Source organism: Pseudophryne corroboree, chromosome 4 (genome assembly GCF_028390025.1).
Source record: "Pseudophryne corroboree isolate aPseCor3 chromosome 4, aPseCor3.hap2, whole genome shotgun sequence".
In the NCBI taxonomy this organism is placed as follows: Eukaryota; Metazoa; Chordata; class Amphibia; order Anura; family Myobatrachidae; genus Pseudophryne; species Pseudophryne corroboree.
Window position 1 is genome coordinate 685,289,767 of NC_086447.1, and position 20,805 is coordinate 685,310,571.

General features: G+C 46.0%; 1 protein-coding gene across 2 annotated transcripts in view; it reads right to left on the minus strand.

Moving 5' to 3' along the window:
• ADGB (androglobin) overlaps positions 1–20,805 on the minus strand; it is a 943,967-nt gene that overhangs the window by 102,879 nt on the left and 820,283 nt on the right. For both annotated transcript variants that reach the window (XM_063917880.1, XM_063917881.1), the window contains one exon: positions 3,204–3,315. In XM_063917880.1, coding sequence (XP_063773950.1) covers positions 3,204–3,315 — 112 coding nt within the window. The remainder of the gene's footprint in view (positions 1–3,203; positions 3,316–20,805) is intronic.

The following is a 20,805-nucleotide window of genomic DNA, read 5'->3' on the forward strand; positions in this document are numbered from 1 at the left end:
ACACCTCTTTCATTTTAAACGCACACACACCCTTTTTCACTTTATACGCACACCTTTCACTTATTACGCACACACACTTTTCACTTATTACGCACACACACATCTTTCACTTTATATGCACACACACACACCTCTTTCACTTATCACACACACCCCTTTCACTTTATATGCACACACACACACCTCTTTCACTTATTACACACACACACACACACACACACACACTCCTTTCACTTTATATGCACACCGCTTTCACTTATTACACACACACACTTTTCACTTATTACACACACACACATCTTTCACTTTATATGCACACACAACATCTTTCACTTATCACACACACCCCTTTCACTTTATATGCACACCGCTTTCACTTATTACACACACACACTTTTCACTTATTACACACACACACATCTTTCACTTTATATGCACACACAACATCTTTCACTTATCACACACACCCCTTTCACTTTATATGCACACACACACCTCTTTCACTTATTACACACACACACACACACACACTCCTTTCACTTTATATGCACACCGCTTTCACTTATTACGCACACACACTTTTCACTTATTATGCACACACACACCTTTCACTTCAAAATATGCACACACACCTCTTCACTTATTACAAACACACACTTCACCTTAATAACACACACACACACACACACACACACACTTCACCTTAATAACACACACACTTCACCTTAATACACACACACACACACACACACACTTCACCTTAATAATACACATACACTCTACTTTCCCCTCTCCCCTATATCACTTAATAATATGTATGCACATAAACACAGGTGGATGCGATGCTTCCCCTGCTGTCCCCCAGCACCCCATAGGTAGCGTCCCCATACTTGCGCCACACATGCTTGATCCGCGGGCTTCATAACTGTGCCTATGGCTGGCCGGGACGGAGGAAGAGAGTGCTTATCCCGGCCAGCATTGTTACCATGGGCACTGCTGCTCCTGAGAAGCTGTGCTCCCCAGCGCCACCTATTGTTGAGTCAGCCCGCTGCCGGCGGCTCTATGAATAGACCAGCTCCTCTGTCTTTATTACAAAAAAAAAAAAAACTAATCGTTCAGCTGGGGCGATGGAGTGGAGAGCAGGGGGGTTTCTAGGTACTCAGAAACCCCCCCTGCGTGCACTAGTGTTGCAATTATCACTGCTTTATCACTTCTCCAGGCTTAATACATCTGCCCCATTATCCTCTTCCAAGAGTACCAACATCCTCCATTTCTTTCCTGCATTCACTCACACCATTGCCTTCCTTCCTTTGATCCTACTGTACACATGAGGATGAAGTCTGTCTCTGTCCACTTCTTCTTAAACTCTAGGACCTGTCCACTGAACCCCAAAGCCCCACAAATCCATCAGTTGTATTCTCTTGTTATTTCTCCCTCTCCTATGGAGACTGCCATCCCTTCTCTCAGGCTTGTGTTTCCCCAGGCCTGCTTACACTCATCTCACTTTATTTATTCAGGGCTGATTATCCACCTGGTATACCCTAGACCAGGCATGTCCAAACTGCGGCCCTCCAGCTGTTGTGAAACTACATATCCCAGCATGCCCTGACACAGTTTTGCTGTCTGAGAATGCTAAAGCTGTGTCAGGGCATGCTGGGATGTGTAGTTTCTCAACAGCTGGAGGGCCGCAGTTTGGACATGCCTGCCCTAGACATTACTAGCTCTTGATAGATATTTGATGGAGCAGCAAACAATACAGACTACAGTATGCTTTATATATGAATGTAAGTGTCATCACAGTCATAAAGTGGGCTCCATTGCTAGAGTTCAGTAACCAAAAGACAAAGCCTAGCATTACATCCACTTCTTTGAGCACTTTGATGAAATAAATTTTAGTGGACAACATCCTAATCTGAAACAACTATAAAGCATTAAAAGATATAATTGCATGGGATTTAGCACACGTACAGAGTAGATTCTGCTCCCTCCTGCTGAGAGGCTTCAGTGTGAGGCTGCATTCAAACTGGTCAAACAGAACACCTGGACTTCCTTTAAAGCAGGGTTGGAACTAAGGTTTTATAAAAATACAGATTCCATTGGGTGGGGCAACTTACTATAAACAAGTTGACCATCTAATAACGAGGCAAACTATGTTAGACTAGTGATGGGGATTGACCAGGAGAAATTGTTTATTTCTGCAAGCTGTCTGCCATCCTGAATACCAGACATGAACAACTAGAGGAAGTTAGGTAATCGAGGGCCCATACTCTTGGTTTTCAAAGGATGAAAACATTAAATACATTTGTACCTCTTCGATGACAAAAATGTTTGTTTAAATATATTTTAAATTAATTATTTATACTAAACTCCCATTAAAATATATCAAAGTAAAAAGATACTAAAAAATAACAAAAACCCACAACCTGCTTTATGTACATCTACACTTCTGGTCAGGGTTCACTGTGATAACTGGTACAAGGCAGAACGGGTATGGGTCATTAGGTCGACCACACTTAGGTCGACAGTCATTAGGTCGACATGGTCACAGGGTCGACATGGTCAATAGATTGACATGTACTAGGTCGACATGGAAAAATGTCGACATTAGTTTTTTTTTACTGTTTTTGGTGTTGTTTTTTTCTTCGTAAAGTGACGGGGAACCCCTGTTAGTGCACTGTGTCTCCTCGGACGGCTCGCTTAGCTCGCCATGCTTTGGGCAAGGTGCCTTACTCTGCTACCACTATGCTCGGCACAGGTTACAGTTCCCAATTATAGTCCACGTGGATCGTAAAGTATGAGAAAACTTCAAAAAATGGAAAAAAAATTGTGAAAAACTCATGTCGACCCTTTTCCATGTTGACCTAGTACATGTCGACATATTGACCATGTCGACCTAATGCATGTCGACCAATAGTGGTCGACCTACGTGCTGTCGACCTAAAGACCATAACCCAGACAGAACCACCGAACATCAGGTGCAAATTTTAAACAACGGTATTTGCCATTGTTACAGCTGTGCTTTAAGTATGTTTCTCAAGTGCGCTACATGTGAACTTGCAGCGTACTTGAGAAATACTTATTTATAGCACAGCTTTATGTAACAATGGCAATACTTTGTTTAAAATTTAATTGTGTAATTTCCCAATTACAAAAATGGCCACAGAGAAATAATGAAGACATAAAAAAAAATTCTAGAATATTACCTCTTATTTGTTGTTTTTCCATTTCCTTTAGACCTTGAACAAAGGTTGCCTGGCTCTCCGAAAGAACCCAGCTATGATATAACACAGTAGCTTGTATAATATACTTATGTACCTGCAGAAATGTAAAGAAGAATTATTATTATTATAAAACATGCATACCAGTTTTATCATATATACTATTTAAGTATAACTTAATAAGTATATTCATTTATTTATTAAGTTCAGCTCCAATTTAAGTATACATACATTTTTTGCACATATTTTGCAGAGAATTTATCAATGATAGTTATTACGATATATGAAATGGATTTACTAGGTGCTAGTTACTTATATGGAATGTATTACAAAAGAGGCATTTTAGTCTGAATGCAATTTTATATGATTTTAGCTCAATGACTAAAGCGGTGGATCAGGCCCGGCGCTACCCGCTCAGCGAAGGGATGCAGTGCAGGGAGGCGCTGGGACGGATAGGCGCTTCCACTGCTCTGCATCCCTTCCCTGCTGCGCCGTCCTGTCCCCCCTGCTGCTGCTGCCACTGCTGTGTCTGTCACTGTATGACAGGCACTGGCAGCGGGCACCTGCAGCATGATACGCCTCCTCCCTCCCCTCATCTCATCTGTGTGACTGTGAGAGCGCCGAGTACGGGACAGAAGGGGGCGGAGCTACACGGGATGACAGGGGGCGTGGCTAAATGGCCCATAAGGGGGCGGAGCTACACGGACCTGGCTGCTGTACAGAGGGAGACTGGATTAGGTAAGTGGAGGGTGAGAGAGAAGTGTGTGTGTGTGTGTGTGTGTGGTGGGTGTGTATGTGTGTGTATATAATATATATGTGTGAATTGTGTGTGTGTGGTGGGTGTGTATGTGTGTGTATATATGTGTAAATTGTGTGTGTGTGTGTGTGAGGTATGTCTGTGCGCGCGCTCTATGGACGCCACTACTGGGGGGGCCATTACGTGTAACAACGCTACTACTGGGGGGGCCATTACGTGTAAGGACGCTAATACTACTGGGGGTGCACTACGTATAAGGACGCTACTACTATTGGGGGGTATTACGTATAAGGACGCATCTACTACTGGGGGTGCACTACGTATAAGGACGCTACTACTACTGTGGGTGAATTATGTATAAGAATGCTACTACTACTCGGGGGGCATTATGTATAAGGATGCTACTACTACTGGGGGGCATTACATATAAGGACGCTACTACTACGGGTGGGGCATTACGTATAAGGACGCTACTACTACGGGTGGGGCATTACGTATAAGATTAATAAGATTGTGCTACATTGTGGCGTAATTTTAAATGGGGGTACTATTGTGTGGCCATGCCCCTTACTTGTGAGACCATACCCCTTTTCCCGGCGCGCGCCAAGGAATATGGGAGGGCGCAAATTTATAGTTTGCAGGGGGGCGCCGAACACCCTAGCACCGGCCCTGCGGTGGATACCTCTGTCTCCACTGCAATATTTATAGTGAGTGGCTGGGAATAGTAGGGACACTCAAGGTATACCTAGGGGCGGATCCAGAAAAAAATGATAGGGGGGGCACCATGGAAGGGGCAAGTACATTTGCGTGCGGCTTCGGTGCATGTGAGGTGGCGCTTCTTATACAATGCCCACAGTTGTAGCGCTCATTATGCAATGTCCACTGTACTGTTAGTGCCCCTAATATAGACCCCATAGTAGTGGTGCCCCTTATGCAATGCCCGTATTGCTCCCAGTAGTAATGTTGCCTGTAGTAATGCCCCCAGTCATTTGGCGCCCTAGTAGCTATGCCCCCAGTGGTAATGCCCCTGCAGTTATGACCCCAGTAGTTTACCCCCCCCCCTTTAGTTTAGCCTCCCAGTGGTAATGCCCCCAGTAGTTTGCCTGCTTGTAGTTTAGCCACCAGTAGTAATGCCCCCCTGTAGTTTACCCCATTGTAGTTTAGCCCCTGTAGTTATGCCCCCCTTGTAGTTTAGCCCCCAGTAGTTTGGCCCCTGTAGTTATCCCCCAGTAGTTTGGCCCCTGTAGTTTAGCCCCCAGTAGTACTGCCCCCAGTAGTTTGGCCCCTGTAGTTATCCCCCAGTAGTTTGGCCCCTGTAGTTTAGCCCCCAAGTAGTAACGCCCCTGTAGTTAAGCTGCCAGTAGTAATGCCCTCCTGTAGTATGACCCCAGTAGTTAGCCCCTTTGTAGTTGGCCCCCAGTAATAATGGCCCCCAGTAGATTGCCCCCAATAGATGCCCCCAGTAATAATGTCCCCCAGTAGTTTGCCCCCAGTAATAATGTCCTTCAGTAGTTTGCTCCCAGTAGTAATGCCCCCTAGGAGGTTGCCCCCAATAGATGACTCCCCAGTAGTAATGCCCCCAGTAGATGCTCCCCCAGTAATAATGCCCCCAGTAGTAATGCCCCCCCACACAGTAGTAATGTCCCTTGTTGATGCCCCCCAGTAGTAATGCCCCCAGTAGATGCTCCCCCAGTAATAATGCCCCCAGTAGTAAAGCCCCCCCACCCAGTAGTAATGTCCCTTGTTGATGCCCCCCAGTAGTAATGCCCCCAGTAGATGCTTCCCCGGTAATAATGCCCCTTGTTGATGCCCCCAGTAGTAATGCCCCCAGTAGATGCTACCCCAGTAATAATGCCCCCAGTAGTAATGCCCCCCCACCCAGTAGTAATGCCCCTTGTTGATGCCCCCAGTAGTAATGTCCCCCCCATAGTTTGCCCCCAGTAGATGCCCCCGCTGCACCGAAAAAGACAAAACACAACATACTTACCGAGCCCCGTTCCCGCTTCCAGATCTCTGCTGCAGTCCTCCTCTCCTGGCGTCCTCTCCTCAGCACTATGAGAGAGACGTCATTACTGATGTCTCTCCCATAGCGCACGCCGCACAGTGACAGCGTCGGAAGCCGGAGCTCAGTAATGAGCTCCGGCCTCCGGCTACCGCTGTGCAGGGAGACGGGCGCCCGCTGGTAACACAATCTCAGCGGGCGCCCATCATCTCCCTGTGCGGCGCCGGGGGGATGACGACGGGGGACGGACGGAGCACGGGGGTCGGAGGCACAAACGACAGGGGGGGCACGGGCCCGAGTGCCCCCCGCCTGGATCCGCCACTGGGTATATCCTATTACTGCCAAGACTACTGTCCAAATATGTTGGTATGACATGTGATAGCCATCGCCTTCAAGTATGCTATGTCAGGGGCGTCTTAAGCGAGGAGAGGGCCCGTGTGCAGACTCCAGGTGGGCCCCCTCCTCTCCACGGTGCCATAGGATGAATTATGTGCTGGGGAACTATGGGGCAGATGTATTACGCCTGGAGAAGTGATAAAGCAGTGATAAGTGCAAGGTGATAATGCACCAGCCAATCAGCTCCTAACAGTCAATTTACATATTGGAGATGATTGGCTGGTGCGTTTATCAGCTTGCACTTATCACTGGTTTATCATTTCCTTATGCCTTCTTCAGGTTAATACATCAACAGCCAAAGGGGTAAATTTACTAAGATGGGAGTTCTATTTAAGATGGGATGTTGCCCATAGCAACCAATCAGATTCCACTGGGCCAGTATTTACTAAAAATCCGAGTTTGGCCGATTTGTGTTTTTTTTTCTAAGTCCCAATCCGGGAATTCACTAAGCAGAAAACTCGGCAGTGTCTGGTCTATTCGTAATGGTTTGATTGGCAAAGTTCTGAAATACGAATGAATAGACCATCGGTCAAACGCGGCTGTTATTTCATACAATACGGGCATTCACTATTCATTCGTATTTGGGTGTTAGTCTCTGAGTGCTCAAGTGCGGGTCTATTTTTTTGCGATTCGTTAAAAAAAGCAGCAAAAATATAGACCTGCTTTTTCCAGTCAAGTTTGGATAACCATGCACGGATCAGTGAGATCTGTGCATGGTTATCTATGGGAAAGGTCTGTTTAGTGTAAAAACAGGAAAAAAAATTGCGTGGGGCCCCCCTCCTAAGCATAACCAGCCTCGGGCTCTTTGAGCCGGTCCTGGTTGAAAAAATCTGGGGAAAAAATTGACAGGGGTTCCCCCATATTTGATCAACCAGCACTGGGCTCTGCGCCTGGTCCTGGTGCAAAAAATACAGGGGACAAAAAGCGTAGGGGTCCCCAGTATTTTTTTAACCAGCACCGGGCTCCACTAGTCAGAGAGATAATGCCACAGCCGGGGGACACTTTTATATAGGTCCCTGCGGCCCTGGCATTAAATCACTAACTAGTTACCCCTGGTCGGGGTACCCTGGAGGAGTGGGGACCCCTTAAATCAAGGGGTCCCCCCCTCCAGCCACCCAAGGCCAGGGGTGAAGCCCGAGGCTGTCCCCCCATCCATGGGCTGCGGATGGGGGGCTGATAGCCAAGTGTAAAATAAAAGAATATTGTTTTTTGCACAAGAACTACAAGTCCCTGCAAGCCTCCCCCGCAAGCTGGTACTTGGAGAACCACAAGTACCAGCATGCGGGGGTTAAACGGGCCCGCTGGTACCTATAGTTCTTCTGCAAAAAAAATACCCAAATAAAAACAGGACACACACACCTTGAAAGTACAACTTTATTACATACATTCCGACACACACATACTTACCTATGTTCACATGCCGACTCGGCCCACGTCTCGACGGCGATTCCAGGGTACCTGAAAATAAAATTATACTCACCTAAATCCAGTGTGTCGTGTCCTTTTGTAATAATCCACGTACTTGGCAAAACAAAAAAACGGAAACCCGACCACGCACTGAAAGGGGTCCCATGTTTACACATGGGACCCCTTTCCCCGACTGCCAGGACCCCCCCTGACTCCTGTCAAAGAGGGTCCCTTCAGCCAATCAGGGAGCGCCACGTCGTGGCACTCTCCTGATTGGCTGTGTGCTCCTGTAGTGTCTGTGAGGCAGCACACGGCAGAGATACAATGTAGCGCTTATGCGCTCCATTGTAGCCAATGGTGGGAACTTTGCGGTCAGCGGTGAGGTTACTTTCGGTCAACCGCTGACCGCAAAGTTCCCACCATTGGCTACAATGGAGCGCATAGGCGCTACATTGTATCTCTGCCGTGTGCTGCCTCACAGACACTACAGGAGCACACAGCCAATCAGGAGAGTGCCACGACGTGGCGCTCCCTGATTGGCTGAAGGGACCCAATTTGACAGGAGTCAGGGGGGGTCCTGGCAGTCGGGGAAAGGGGTCCCATGTGTAAACTTTCCCATAGATAACCATGCACAGATCTCACTGATCCGTGCATGGTTATCCAAACTCGACTGGAAAAAGCAGGTCTATTTTTTTGCTGCTTTTTTTAACGAATCGAAAAAAAATAGACCCGCACTTGAGCACTCAGAGACTAACACCCAAATACGAATGAATAGTGAATGCCCGTATTGTATGAAATAACAGCCGCGTTTGACCGATGGTCTATTCATTCGTATTTCAGAACTTTGCCAATCAAACCATTACGAATAGACCAGACACTGCAGAGTTTTCTGCTTAGTGAATTCCCGGATTGGGACTAAGAAAAAAAAACACAAATCGGCCAAACTCGGATTTTTAGTAAATACTGGCCCAGGTATTATCTTCTAGAGGGTGCTAGATTAATGAGAAGTAGAAGCTGATTGGTTGCTATGGGCAACATCCATTCTTAAATAGAACTCCCATCTAAGTAAATTTACCCCAAAGTCTTGGGGAAAAAACATGTTTACTTATTGAGAGACATTTTTCTAATTATTGGAAAAGAAAAACAGTAATGTTGCCCATAACAACCAATCATGTTTGCTTTAATGTTCTGAGCTGCACTAGTATAATTATGTATTGCATCTGATTGGTTAATGTGGGCAATACCACTTTTATTTATACCACTTTTCAGACTTGTCTCCCCGTGTCTAAGACACATCAGAAAAGATGGAAAGCTAAGCTGGGCATGGGCACTGTAAACAAGTTGTCTAGAGCAAGGAATAAAACTGTAGCTGATATATAAAAATGACATATTAAATAAAATATATTTCCCATTCTGTCAGTATGATTTTCAGTAGTATACTTGATATATAAGTGTATTGTACAGATACTGTGATCAATCTTTAAGTTTGTGCCTGAGTCTGTACAGTCTGTGCTTGGACTATTGCAATTAATATACTAAGTGACAGCATGCTTTAAAATACCCTAAGACAATTTAATAAAATACATAAAACAAAGAAATGTCTTGACTTTCACAATAATACTGAAAGTATGCTAAAATTAGTTTGCAAAACTAACTATACAGTATGTTCAAAGGTTGTCATTGTAGCTAAAGCTGGCACAAATCATGAATCCACTTAACAGGCAGCACAAAGCATCCACATCCGACCTTGGTGGAGATGTACTAAGCAGTGATAAGAGTGGAGAAATGAGCCAGTGGAGAAGTTGCCCTTAGCAACCAATCAGCATTGAAGCAACATTTATAATTTGCAATGCATACTATAAAATTATATAGAGCAGTTGATTGGTTGCCAAAGGAAACTTCTCCACTGGCTCATTTCTCCACTTTTATAACTGCTTAGTACATCACCCCTTTACCTTTTATTTGAAATGCGCTCACAATATCCCATTCTATTACACCAATGTGAGCAGTCAATGATCATTTCATAATCATTTGGAGTAAGCAGTTATAATACATAGTGAATGAAAAGCATGAAAAATAGATTATTTGTAATAAAGGATTTTTATTTTTTTTCAAAACTAGTAGAACTTAGTATTGATCTGGAATCTGTTGGTATTTGCAGTGGGATTTAATTGGAATCCTGGCGGTCGGAATCCCGACGGTCAAAATACCGACACTGGAATCCCAACCTCCAGAATACCGGCAGTGCCGCCACAACTTTTCCCACTCCTGTGTGTCCACGACATCCATGGTGTGGGAATAGAACCTGTGGCGAGTCAAGGAGCCTGCAGCGTGGTGAGCGTAGAGAGCCCGCAAGGGGCTTCGTTCCGCTCACGCCCCTGTCGGCATTCTGACGGTCAGGATTCCGGCGTTGGCATTTTGACCTTCAGGATTCCGACCGCCAGGATCCCGTACCCAACCCTTTGCAACATGGTGGATCTAATCTATCCTGGACTTGCCTCAGTAATTATACAGTATCAGCTATAAAGGGTCATACATGTACTTCCAGTGGTGGCTCAAGAGGTGGGGCTGCAACGCAGTCTAAATTTCATACAGTGGAGCCATGCCAACTGCCAGTGAGTCCCGAATGGTGACATTTAGCAGTGTTTGGGGTGGCAGCTGGTGTGTCTCCCCTACAGTATTTGAATCTTAGACTGTGCTGCAGCCCCACCACTAGAGCCGCCACTGCATAGTTCATAGAATTGCAAAACTAAGATTCAATTTTGTGTGATAGGAAAGTAAAATGAGCTGCAATGTGAGTAGAGATGAGCGCCGGAAATTTTTCGGGTTTTGTGTTTTGGTTTTGGGTTCGGTTCCGCGGCCGTGTTTTGGGTTCGACCGCGTTTTGGCAAAACCTCACCGAATTTTTTTTGTCGGATTCAGGTGTGTTTTGGATTCGGGTGTTTTTTTCCAAAAAACCTAAAAAACAGCTTAAATCATAGAATTTGGCGGTCATTTTGATCCCAAAGTATTATTAACCTCAAAAACCATAATTTCCACTCATTTTCAGTCTATTCTGAATACCTCACACCTCACAATATTATTTTTAGTCCTAAAATTTGCACCGAGGTCGCTGTGTGAGTAAGATAAGCGACCCTAGTGGCCGACACAAACACCGGGCCCATCTAGGAGTGGCACTGCAGTGTCACGCAGGATGGCCCTTCCAAAAAACCCTCCCCAAACAGCACATGACGCAAAGAAAAAAAGAGGCGCAATGAGGTAGCTGTGTGAGTAAGATTAGCGACCCTAGTGGCCGACACAAACACCGGGCCCATCTAGGAGTGGCACTGCAGTGTCACGCAGGATGTCCCTTCCAAAAAACCCTCCCCAAACAGCACATGACGCAAAGAAAAAGAAAAGAAAAAAGAGGTGCAAGATGGAATTGTCCTTGGGCCCTCCCACCCACCCTTATGTTGTATAAACAAAACAGGACATGCACACTTTAACCAACCCATCATTTCAGTGACAGGGTCTGCCACACGACTGATATGACGGGTTGGTTTGGACCCCCCCCAAAAAAGAAGCAATTAATCTCTCCTTGCACAAACTGGCTCTACAGAGGCAAGATGTCCACCTCATCATCACCCTCCGATATATCACCGTGTACATCCCCCTCCTCACAGATTATCAATTCGTCCCCACTGGAATCCACCATCTCAGCTCCCTGTGTACTTTGTGGAGGCAATTGCTGCTGGTCAATGTCTCCGCGGAGGAATTGATTATAATTCATTTTAATGAACATCATCTTCTCCACATTTTCTGGATGTAACCTCGTACGCCGATTGCTGACAAGGTGAGCGGCGGCACTAAACACTCTTTCGGAGTACACACTTGTGGGAGGGCAACTTAGGTAGAATAAAGCCAGTTTGTGCAAGGGCCTCCAAATTGCCTCTTTTTCCTGCCAGTATAAGTACGGACTGTGTGACGTGCCTACTTGGATGCGGTCACTCATATAATCCTCCACCATTCTATCAATGTTGAGAGAATCATATGCAGTGACAGTAGACGACATGTCCGTAATCGTTGTCAGGTCCTTCAGTCCGGACCAGATGTCAGCATCAGCAGTCGCTCCAGACTGCCCTGCATCACCGCCAGCGGGTGGGCTCGGAATTCTGAGCCTTTTCCTCACACCCCCAGTTGCGGGAGAATGTGAAGGAGGAGATGTTGACAGGTCGCGTTCCGCTTGACTTGACAATTTTGTCACCAGCAGGTCTTTCAACCCCAGCAGACTTGTGTCTGCCGGAAAGAGAGATCCAAGGTAGGCTTTAAATCTAGGATCGAGCACGGTAGCCAAAATGTAGTGCTCTGATTTCAACAGATTGACCACCCGTGAATCCTTGTTAAGCGAATTAAGGGCTCCATCCACAAGTCCCACATGCCTAGCGGAATCGCTCCGTGTTAGCTCCTCCTTCAATGTCTCCAGCTTCTTCTGCAAAAGCCTGATGAGGGGAATGACCTGACTCAGGCTGGCAGTGTCTGAACTGACTTCACGTGTGGCAAGTTCAAAGGGCATCAGAACCTTGCACAACGTTGAAATCATTCTCCACTGCGCTTGAGACAGGTGCATTCCACCTACTATATCGTGCTCAATTGTATAGGCTTGAATGGCCTTTTGCTGCTCCTCCAACCTCTGAAGCATATAGAGGGTTGAATTCCACCTCGTTACCACTTCTTGCTTCAGATGATGGCAGGGCAGGTTCAGTAGTTTTTGGTGGTGCTCCAGTCTTCTGTACGTGGTGCCTGTACGCCGAAAGTGTCCCGCAATTCTTCTGGCCACCGACAGCATCTCTTGCACGCCCCTGTCGTTTTTTAAAAAATTCTGCACCACCAAATTCAAGGTATGTGCAAAACATGGGACGTGCTGGAATTTGCCCATATTTAATGCACACACAATATTGCTGGCGTTGTCCGATGCCACAAATCCACAGGAGAGTCCAATTGGGGTAAGCCATTCCGCGATGATCTTCCTCAGTTGCCGTAAGAGGTTTTCAGCTGTGTGCGTATTCTGGAAACCGGTGATACAAAGCGTAGCCTGCCTAGGAAAGAGTTGGCGTTTGCGAGATGCTGCTACTGGTGCCGCCGCTGCTGTTCTTGCAGCGGGAGTCCATACATCTACCCAGTGGGCTGTCACAGTCATATAGTCCTCAGTCTGCCCTGCTCCACTTGTCCACATGTCCGTGGTTAAGTGGACATTGGGTACAACTGCATTTTTTAGGACACTGGTGAGTCTTTTTATGACGTCCGTGTACATTCTCGGTATCGCCTGCCTAGAGAAGTGGAACCTAGATGGTATTTGGTAACGGGGGCACACTGCCTCAATAAATTGTCTAGTTCCCTGTGAACTAACGGCGGATACCGGACGCACGTCTAACACCAACATAGTTGTCAAGGCCTCAGTTATCCGCTTTGCAGCAGGATGACTGCTGTGATATTTCATCTTCCTCGCAAAGGACTGTTGAACAGTCAATTGCTTACTGGAAGTAGTACAAGTGGGCTTACGACTTCCCCTCTGGGATGACCATCGACTCCCAGCAGCAACAACAGCAGCGCCAGCAGCAGTAGGCGTTACACGCAAGGATGCATCGGAGAAATCCCAGGCAGGAGAGGACTCGTCAGAATTGCCAGTGACATTGCCTGCAGGACTATTGGCATTCCTGGGGAAGGAGGAAATTGACACTGAGGGAGTTGGTGGGGTGGTTTGCGTGAGCTTGGTTACAAGAGGAAGGGATTTACTGGTCAGTGGACTGCTTCCGCTGTCACCCAAAGTTTTTGAACTTGTCACTGACTTATTATGAATGCGCTGCAGGTGACGTATAAGGGAGGATGTTCCGAGGTGGTTAACGTCCTTACCCCTACTTATTACAGCTTGACAAAGGGAACACACGGCTTGACACCTGTTGTCCGCATTTCTGGTGAAATACTTCCACACCGAAGAGCTGATTTTTTTGGTATTTTCACCAGGCATGTCAACGGCCATATTCCTACCACGGACAACAGGTGTCTCCCCGGGTGCCTGACTTAAACAAACCACCTCACCATCAGAATCCTCCTGGTCAATTTCCTCCCCAGCGCCAGCAACACCCATATCCTCCTCATCCTGGTGTACTTCAACACTGACATCTTCAATCTGACTATCAGGAACTGGACTGCGGGTGCTCCTTCCATCACTTGCAGGGGGCGTGCAAATGGTGGAAGGCGCATGCTCTTCACGTCCAGTGTTGGGAAGGTCAGGCATCGCAACCGACACAATTGGAGTCGGACTCTCCTTGTGGATTTGGGATTTCGAAGAACGCACAGTTCTTTGCGGTGCTACTGCTTTTGCCAGCTTTAGTCTTTTCATTTTTCTAGCGAGAGGCTGAGTGCTTCCATCCTCATGTGAAGCTGAACCACTAGCCATGAACATAGGCCAGGGCCTCAGCCGTTCCTTGCCACTCCGTGTGGTAAATGGCATATTGGCAAGTTTACGCTTCTCCTCCGACAATTTTATTTTAGGTTTTGGAGTCCTTTTTTTACTGATATTTGGTGTTTTGGATTTGACATGCTCTGTACTATGACATTGGGCATCGGCCTTGGCAGACGACGTTGCTGGCATTTCATCGTCTCGGCCATGACTAGTGGCAGCAGCTTCAGCACGAGGTGGAAGTGGATCTTGATCTTTCCCTAATTTTGGAACCTCAACATTTTTGTTCTCCATATTTTAATAGGCACAACTAAAAGGCACCTCAGGTAAACAATGGAGATGGATGGATTGGATACTAGTATACAATTATGGACGGGCTGCCGAGTGCCGACACAGAGGTAGCCACAGCCGTGAACTACCGCACTGTACTGTGTCTGCTGCTAATATATAGACTGGTTGATAAAGAGATAGTATACTCGTAACTAGTATGTATGTATAAAGAAAGAAAAAAAAACCACGGTTAGGTGGTATATACAATTATGGACGGGCTGCCGAGTGCCGACACAGAGGTAGCCACAGCCGTGAACTACCGCACTGTACTGTGTCTGCTGCTAATATATAGACTGGTTGATAAAGAGATAGTATACTCGTAACTAGTATGTATGTATAAAGAAAGAAAAAAAAACCACGGTTAGGTGGTATATACAATTATGGACGGGCTGCCGAGTGCCGACACAGAGGTAGCCACAGCCGTGAACTACCGCACTGTACTGTGTCTGCTGCTAATATATAGACTGGTTGATAAAGAGATAGTATACTCGTAACTAGTATGTATGTATAAAGAAAGAAAAAAAAACTACGGTTAGGTGGTATATACAATTATGGACGGGCTGCCGAGTGCCGACACAGAGGTAGCCACAGCCGTGAACTACCGCACTGTACTGTGTCTGCTGCTAATATATAGACTGGTTGATAAAGAGATAGTATACTCGTAACTAGTATGTATGTATAAAGAAAGAAAAAAAACCCACGGTTAGGTGGTATATACAATTATGGACGGGCTGCCGAGTGCCGACACAGAGGTAGCCACAGCCGTGAACTACCGCACTGTACTGTGTCTGCTGCTAATATATAGACTGGTTGATAAAGAGATAGTATACTCGTAACTAGTATGTATGTATAAAGAAAGAAAAAAAAACCACGGTTAGGTGGTATATACAATTATGGACGGGCTGCCGAGTGCCGACACAGAGGTAGCCACAGCCGTGAACTACCGCACTGTACTGTGTCTGCTGCTAATATATAGACTGGTTGATAAAGAGATAGTATACTCGTAACTAGTATGTATGTATAAAGAAAGAAAAAAAAACCACGGTTAGGTGGTATATACAATTATGGACGGGCTGCCGAGTGCCGACACAGAGGTAGCCACAGCCGTGAACTACCGCACTGTACTGTGTCTGCTGCTAATATATAGACTGGTTGATAAAGAGATAGTATACTCGTAACTAGTATGACTATAAAGAAAGAAAAAAAAAACACGGTTAGGTGGTATATACAATTATGGACGGGCTGCCGAGTGCCGACACAGAGGTAGCCACAGCCGTGAACTACCGCACTGTACTGTGTCTGCTGCTAATATATAGACTGGTTGATAAAGAGATAGTATACTCGTAACTAGTATGTATGTATAAAGAAAGAAAAAAAAACCACGGTTAGGTGGTATATACAATTATGGACGGGCTGCCGAGTGCCGACACAGAGGTAGCCACAGCCGTGAACTACCGCACTGTACTGTGTCTGCTGCTAATATAGACTGGTTGATAAAGAGATAGTATACTCGTAACTAGTATGACTATAAAGAAAGAAAAAAAAACCACGGTTAGGTGGTATATACAATTATGGACGGGCTGCCGAGTGCCGACACAGAGGTAGCCACAGCCGTGAACTACCGCACTGTACTGTGTCTGCTGCTAATATATAGACTGGTTGATAAAGAGATAGTATACTCGTAACTAGTATGTATGTATAAAGAAAGAAAAAAAAACCACGGTTAGGTGGTATATACAATTATGGACGGGCTGCCGAGTGCCGACACAGAGGTAGCCACAGCCGTGAACTACCGCACTGTACTGTGTCTGCTGCTAATATAGACTGGTTGATAAAGAGATAGTATACTCGTAACTAGTATGACTATAAAGAAAGAAAAAAAAACCACGGTTAGGTGGTATATACAATTATGGACGGGCTGCCGAGTGCCGACACAGAGGTAGCCACAGCCGTGAACTACCGCACTGTACTGTGTCTGCTGCTAATATAGACTGGTTGATAAAGAGATAGTATACTCGTAACTAGTATGTATGTATAAAGAAAGAAAAAAAAACCACGGTTAGGTGGTATATACAATTATGGACGGGCTGCCGAGTGCCGACACAGAGGTAGCCACAGCCGTGAACTACCGCACTGTACTGTGTCTGCTGCTAATATAGACTGGTTGATAAAGAGATAGTATACTCGTAACTAGTATGTATGTATAAAGAAAGAAAAAAAAACCACGGTTAGGTGGTATATACAATTATGGACGGGCTGCCGAGTGCCGACACAGAGGTAGCCACAGCCGTGAACTACCGCACTGTACTGTGTCTGCTGCTAATATAGACTGGTTGATAAAGAGATAGTATACTACTAATATTATATATACTGGTGGTCAGGTCACTGGTCACTAGTCACACTGGCAGTGGCACTCCTGCAGCAAAAGTGTGCACTGTTTAATTTTAATATAATATTATGTACTCCTGGCTCCTGCTATAACCTATAACTGGCACTGCAGTGCTCCCCAGTCTCCCCCACAATTATAAGCTGTGTGAGCTGAGCACAGTCAGATATATATATACATTGATGCAGCACACTGGGCTGAGCAGTGCACACAGATATGGTATGTGACTGAGTCACTGTGTGTATCGTTTTTTTCAGGCAGAGAACGGATATATTAAATAAAACAAACAACTGCACTGTCTGGTGGTCACTGTGGTCGTCAGTCACTAAACTCTGCACTCTCTTCTACAGTATCACAGCCTCAGGTCAATCTCTCTCTCTCTCTCTCAACCCTAATCTAAATGGAGAGGACGCCAGCCACGTCCTCTCCCTATCAATCTCAATGCACGTGTGAAAATGGCGGCGACGCGCGGCTCCTTATATAGAATCCGAGTCTCGCGATAGAATCCGAGCCTCGCGAGAATCCGACAGCGTCATGATGACGTTCGGGCGCGCTCGGGTTAACCGAGCAAGGCGGGAAGATCCGAGTCGCTCGGACCCGTGAAAAAAAACATGAAGTTCGTGCGGGTTCGGATTCAGAGAAACCGAACCCGCTCATCTCTAAATGTGAGTAGATTGTGTGTACATGAATGTGCTCTAACTTTATGGGCCTTCATACAGCCTGTTTGCTTCACTGATTTTTAAACTGCCTTGGAGGCGCCGGTGTATTTACAATGGGTGCAATGTGTGCAGTTCACACGTGCGCCAGAGTCCAGGGTGGCCCACACTGCACCCATTCCTTTAATACTCACCTCTCCGGAGTCCCATCAAGCGCACAAATAATCACTGAAAATACAGTGCAGCGGCCATTTTCCTGGAGATCTGACATGCGCATTAGACTCTCAGCCCCTAGTGCTCAGACTCTAATGCGCTTCTGGCTAGAGAGGGGGAGGAACACATACCAGCCTCCACCTCTCTTAAAACGCCCCTGCTTGGAGGTGGTTATACTCTAATCAGTACTTTGCAACATACTTGCCCAATTCCTAAAGTCCGCGGTGGCGTGGTTGCGTACTTGCGTAATCAATACCAAAAATATTCTTTGTACCCATTCATTCCATATGCATTCCATGTAAGCATATGTAGGTTATTCTGCACAACTTCTTTCTGTGCAGAATTGCATTAATTACCATGACAATAGGTTTTGTCTACTTGCTTCGACAAGGTACAATACATTATTATGAAAATAGATTTTCGAATTTAAGTGGACACTCTATCAAAATAAAATGTTAAATCAATGTTAAATTGTATGAAAAAAGCTTGCACAGGTTTCACAAAGTGGCAACTACAGATCTGCCCTCATTCACCTAACGTTTCTGTACTATATGGTGCTAGACGCTAGTCATGATGCTCTGCCACAGGCATCGATGCCAGTCCTTTCATACTTCACCTAAGCATTACACCTCATTTACATCGTAGCTGCATACTAAGTAACCCACTGTCCCATGCTCACTGTCTACCCCATCTGTGACACCTCTGTCTCTCTGCCCCTCCACTTTAGAATGTAAGCTCTCACAAACAACGCCTTCTTCACTCATTTGCTTTTCCTCCCTTACTTATACTATCATTTATTTCATACTCCCTACAATGGCAACTAACCCTTGGTTTCTGCTACCCTGCTGCATATTTGAGTGTTTTGACACTGATGTTGCAATGTTTATAAACCAAGTACTTGTCCTGCAGGGTGTAGTATGGCTGACCGCCGGTCAGCTTACCGACGCCGGGATCCCGGCAGCATACCGACGTCGGGTTCCCGGCGGGGAGGGGCGAGTGCAGCAAGCCCCTTGCGGGCTCGGTGGCGACCTGCGGTCGCCACGGGTTCTATTCCCACTCTATGGGTGTCGTGGACACCCACGAGTGGAAATAGTCCCTGTTGGTCGGCATGCCGACCATCGGGATACTGAGCCGGCGGGATGGTGGAGGAGGTCATGTGACTGTCGGTCAGCAGACCGCCGGTCACATGAATACCACCCGTCCTGCAGTGTCTTGTACTCTAAGGGGTCCTGTATATTTAATAAGCCTTGGATGGAGATAAAGTCACCAGAGATAAAGTACCAGCCAATCAGTTCCTAACTGCCATGTCACGGGCTGTGTTTGAAAAATGACTGTTAGGAGCCGATTGGCTGGCACTTTATCACCGTGGACTTTATCTCCATCCAAGGCTTAGTAAATAGACACCTAAGTCACTGTTTTCTTTTTCTGCTGACATATTTATGTATTTTATTAGGCACTATGGAACGCTTGTGGCGCCATATAAGTAAATAAATAATAATAATAATGATAATAATAATGTACTAGGCACACTCTAGATTAGTACATTTCTCACACAGGAATACTAAGATTATGTCATATTATACTAAGGGTCATAACCTCAGAGATATACTGTACTAGCAAAGTTTGACATTGCAATCGACAAAACTATTACTGGGTCATTCATACGTAAGATGGGGTGTGAGATGCACTTGTACCACATCCCAGTTCCTTATTCCAGGTGACACCTTCTATCATCCAACATCTGGTAAAAAATATTTTATCAGACACAAATTAACCTGTAATTCACGATTTGTGGTATATCAGATCATATGCCCCTGTGGCCTGTCATATATCAGCAAGACAGAAACTGCCTTTAAAAACCGCATGATGGCATACAGATCAGCAATTAGAGCAGCATATAAAACAGGTAATAGTGAGCAGCCACTAGCACGTCACTTTTTAAACATGCAACATCCATTGTCCACCATTCGCTACCGGATGATAGACCAAATACCAGAGTCTATTCGTGGAGGAAATAGGCCACTTAAGTTACTTCAGTGTGAAGCAAGGTGGATACATTGACTCAATACTGGGACACCAACTGGGCTTAATGACTAACTTAATTTGAATATATTCATATAATACAATTTGTAGTATTAACTGGCTAGCTCCCCAGATACAGGGCCGTCTTAACAGCAGTGTGGGCCCCTGGGCACAGCAATGCACTGGGGCCCCTACCTATCCTCCAGCGGTAGGGGTGGGGGGTGCTATCAGCGGCAGCTTTGATGTCCCGTGGGCGGTAGGGGGTGTTCTATCTTCAGTTCAGCATGTAGGACCTGGAGCAGTAATTTCTGCTAATTAATCCTTTACTGCACAGATGCGGCGGAGGGAACACTAAACTGTATAAGGGGGCATTGGGCTGAATGAAGAGGCCCTGGTACATAACTTCCAGGGTGGTAGGGGGTGTTTAATATGCAGGGGAGGGGTGGATAGTGGAGTGGGTTTAATATTCATCATTTTCCGGTGGGAGGGCAGCTTGCTTGACTGCAGATATCTCCAGTTCCTGAAAATAGATTTCTTACCTTTGAATGGGATAAAAACACTAAAGAGTCTCACCTTTCAGGAGGTACTGGGGACTTGGGGATCAGAGTTCAGAAGTCAGAGCAATCCGCCGGCGAAAATATAAAACTGCATATTAGGCATGCAGAGCTGTAGCAGGGACCAGCTGCTGGAAGGCTGATATCTCTGGTTCTGGGTATAGTAGAGACAAGCTGACAGTATTCACCAAAACGGGAAGAGTACCAGCTTTTGGAGTATACCTTCAGTAAAACTACAAGTCAAACAGAATCCGAGATATCTGGCTGGGAGGAGCAATTAACAGGCTTGGATGGGGACCACTGCTTTGAAGTTGGATATCTCTGGTTCCCCTGGACCAATTTTCAAAAATCTGGTACCCCTGGAAAGAGGGAACCGTCAGCTATCAGCCTAGGGCCCTTATACTCCTGGGGCCCTTGGGCAAGTG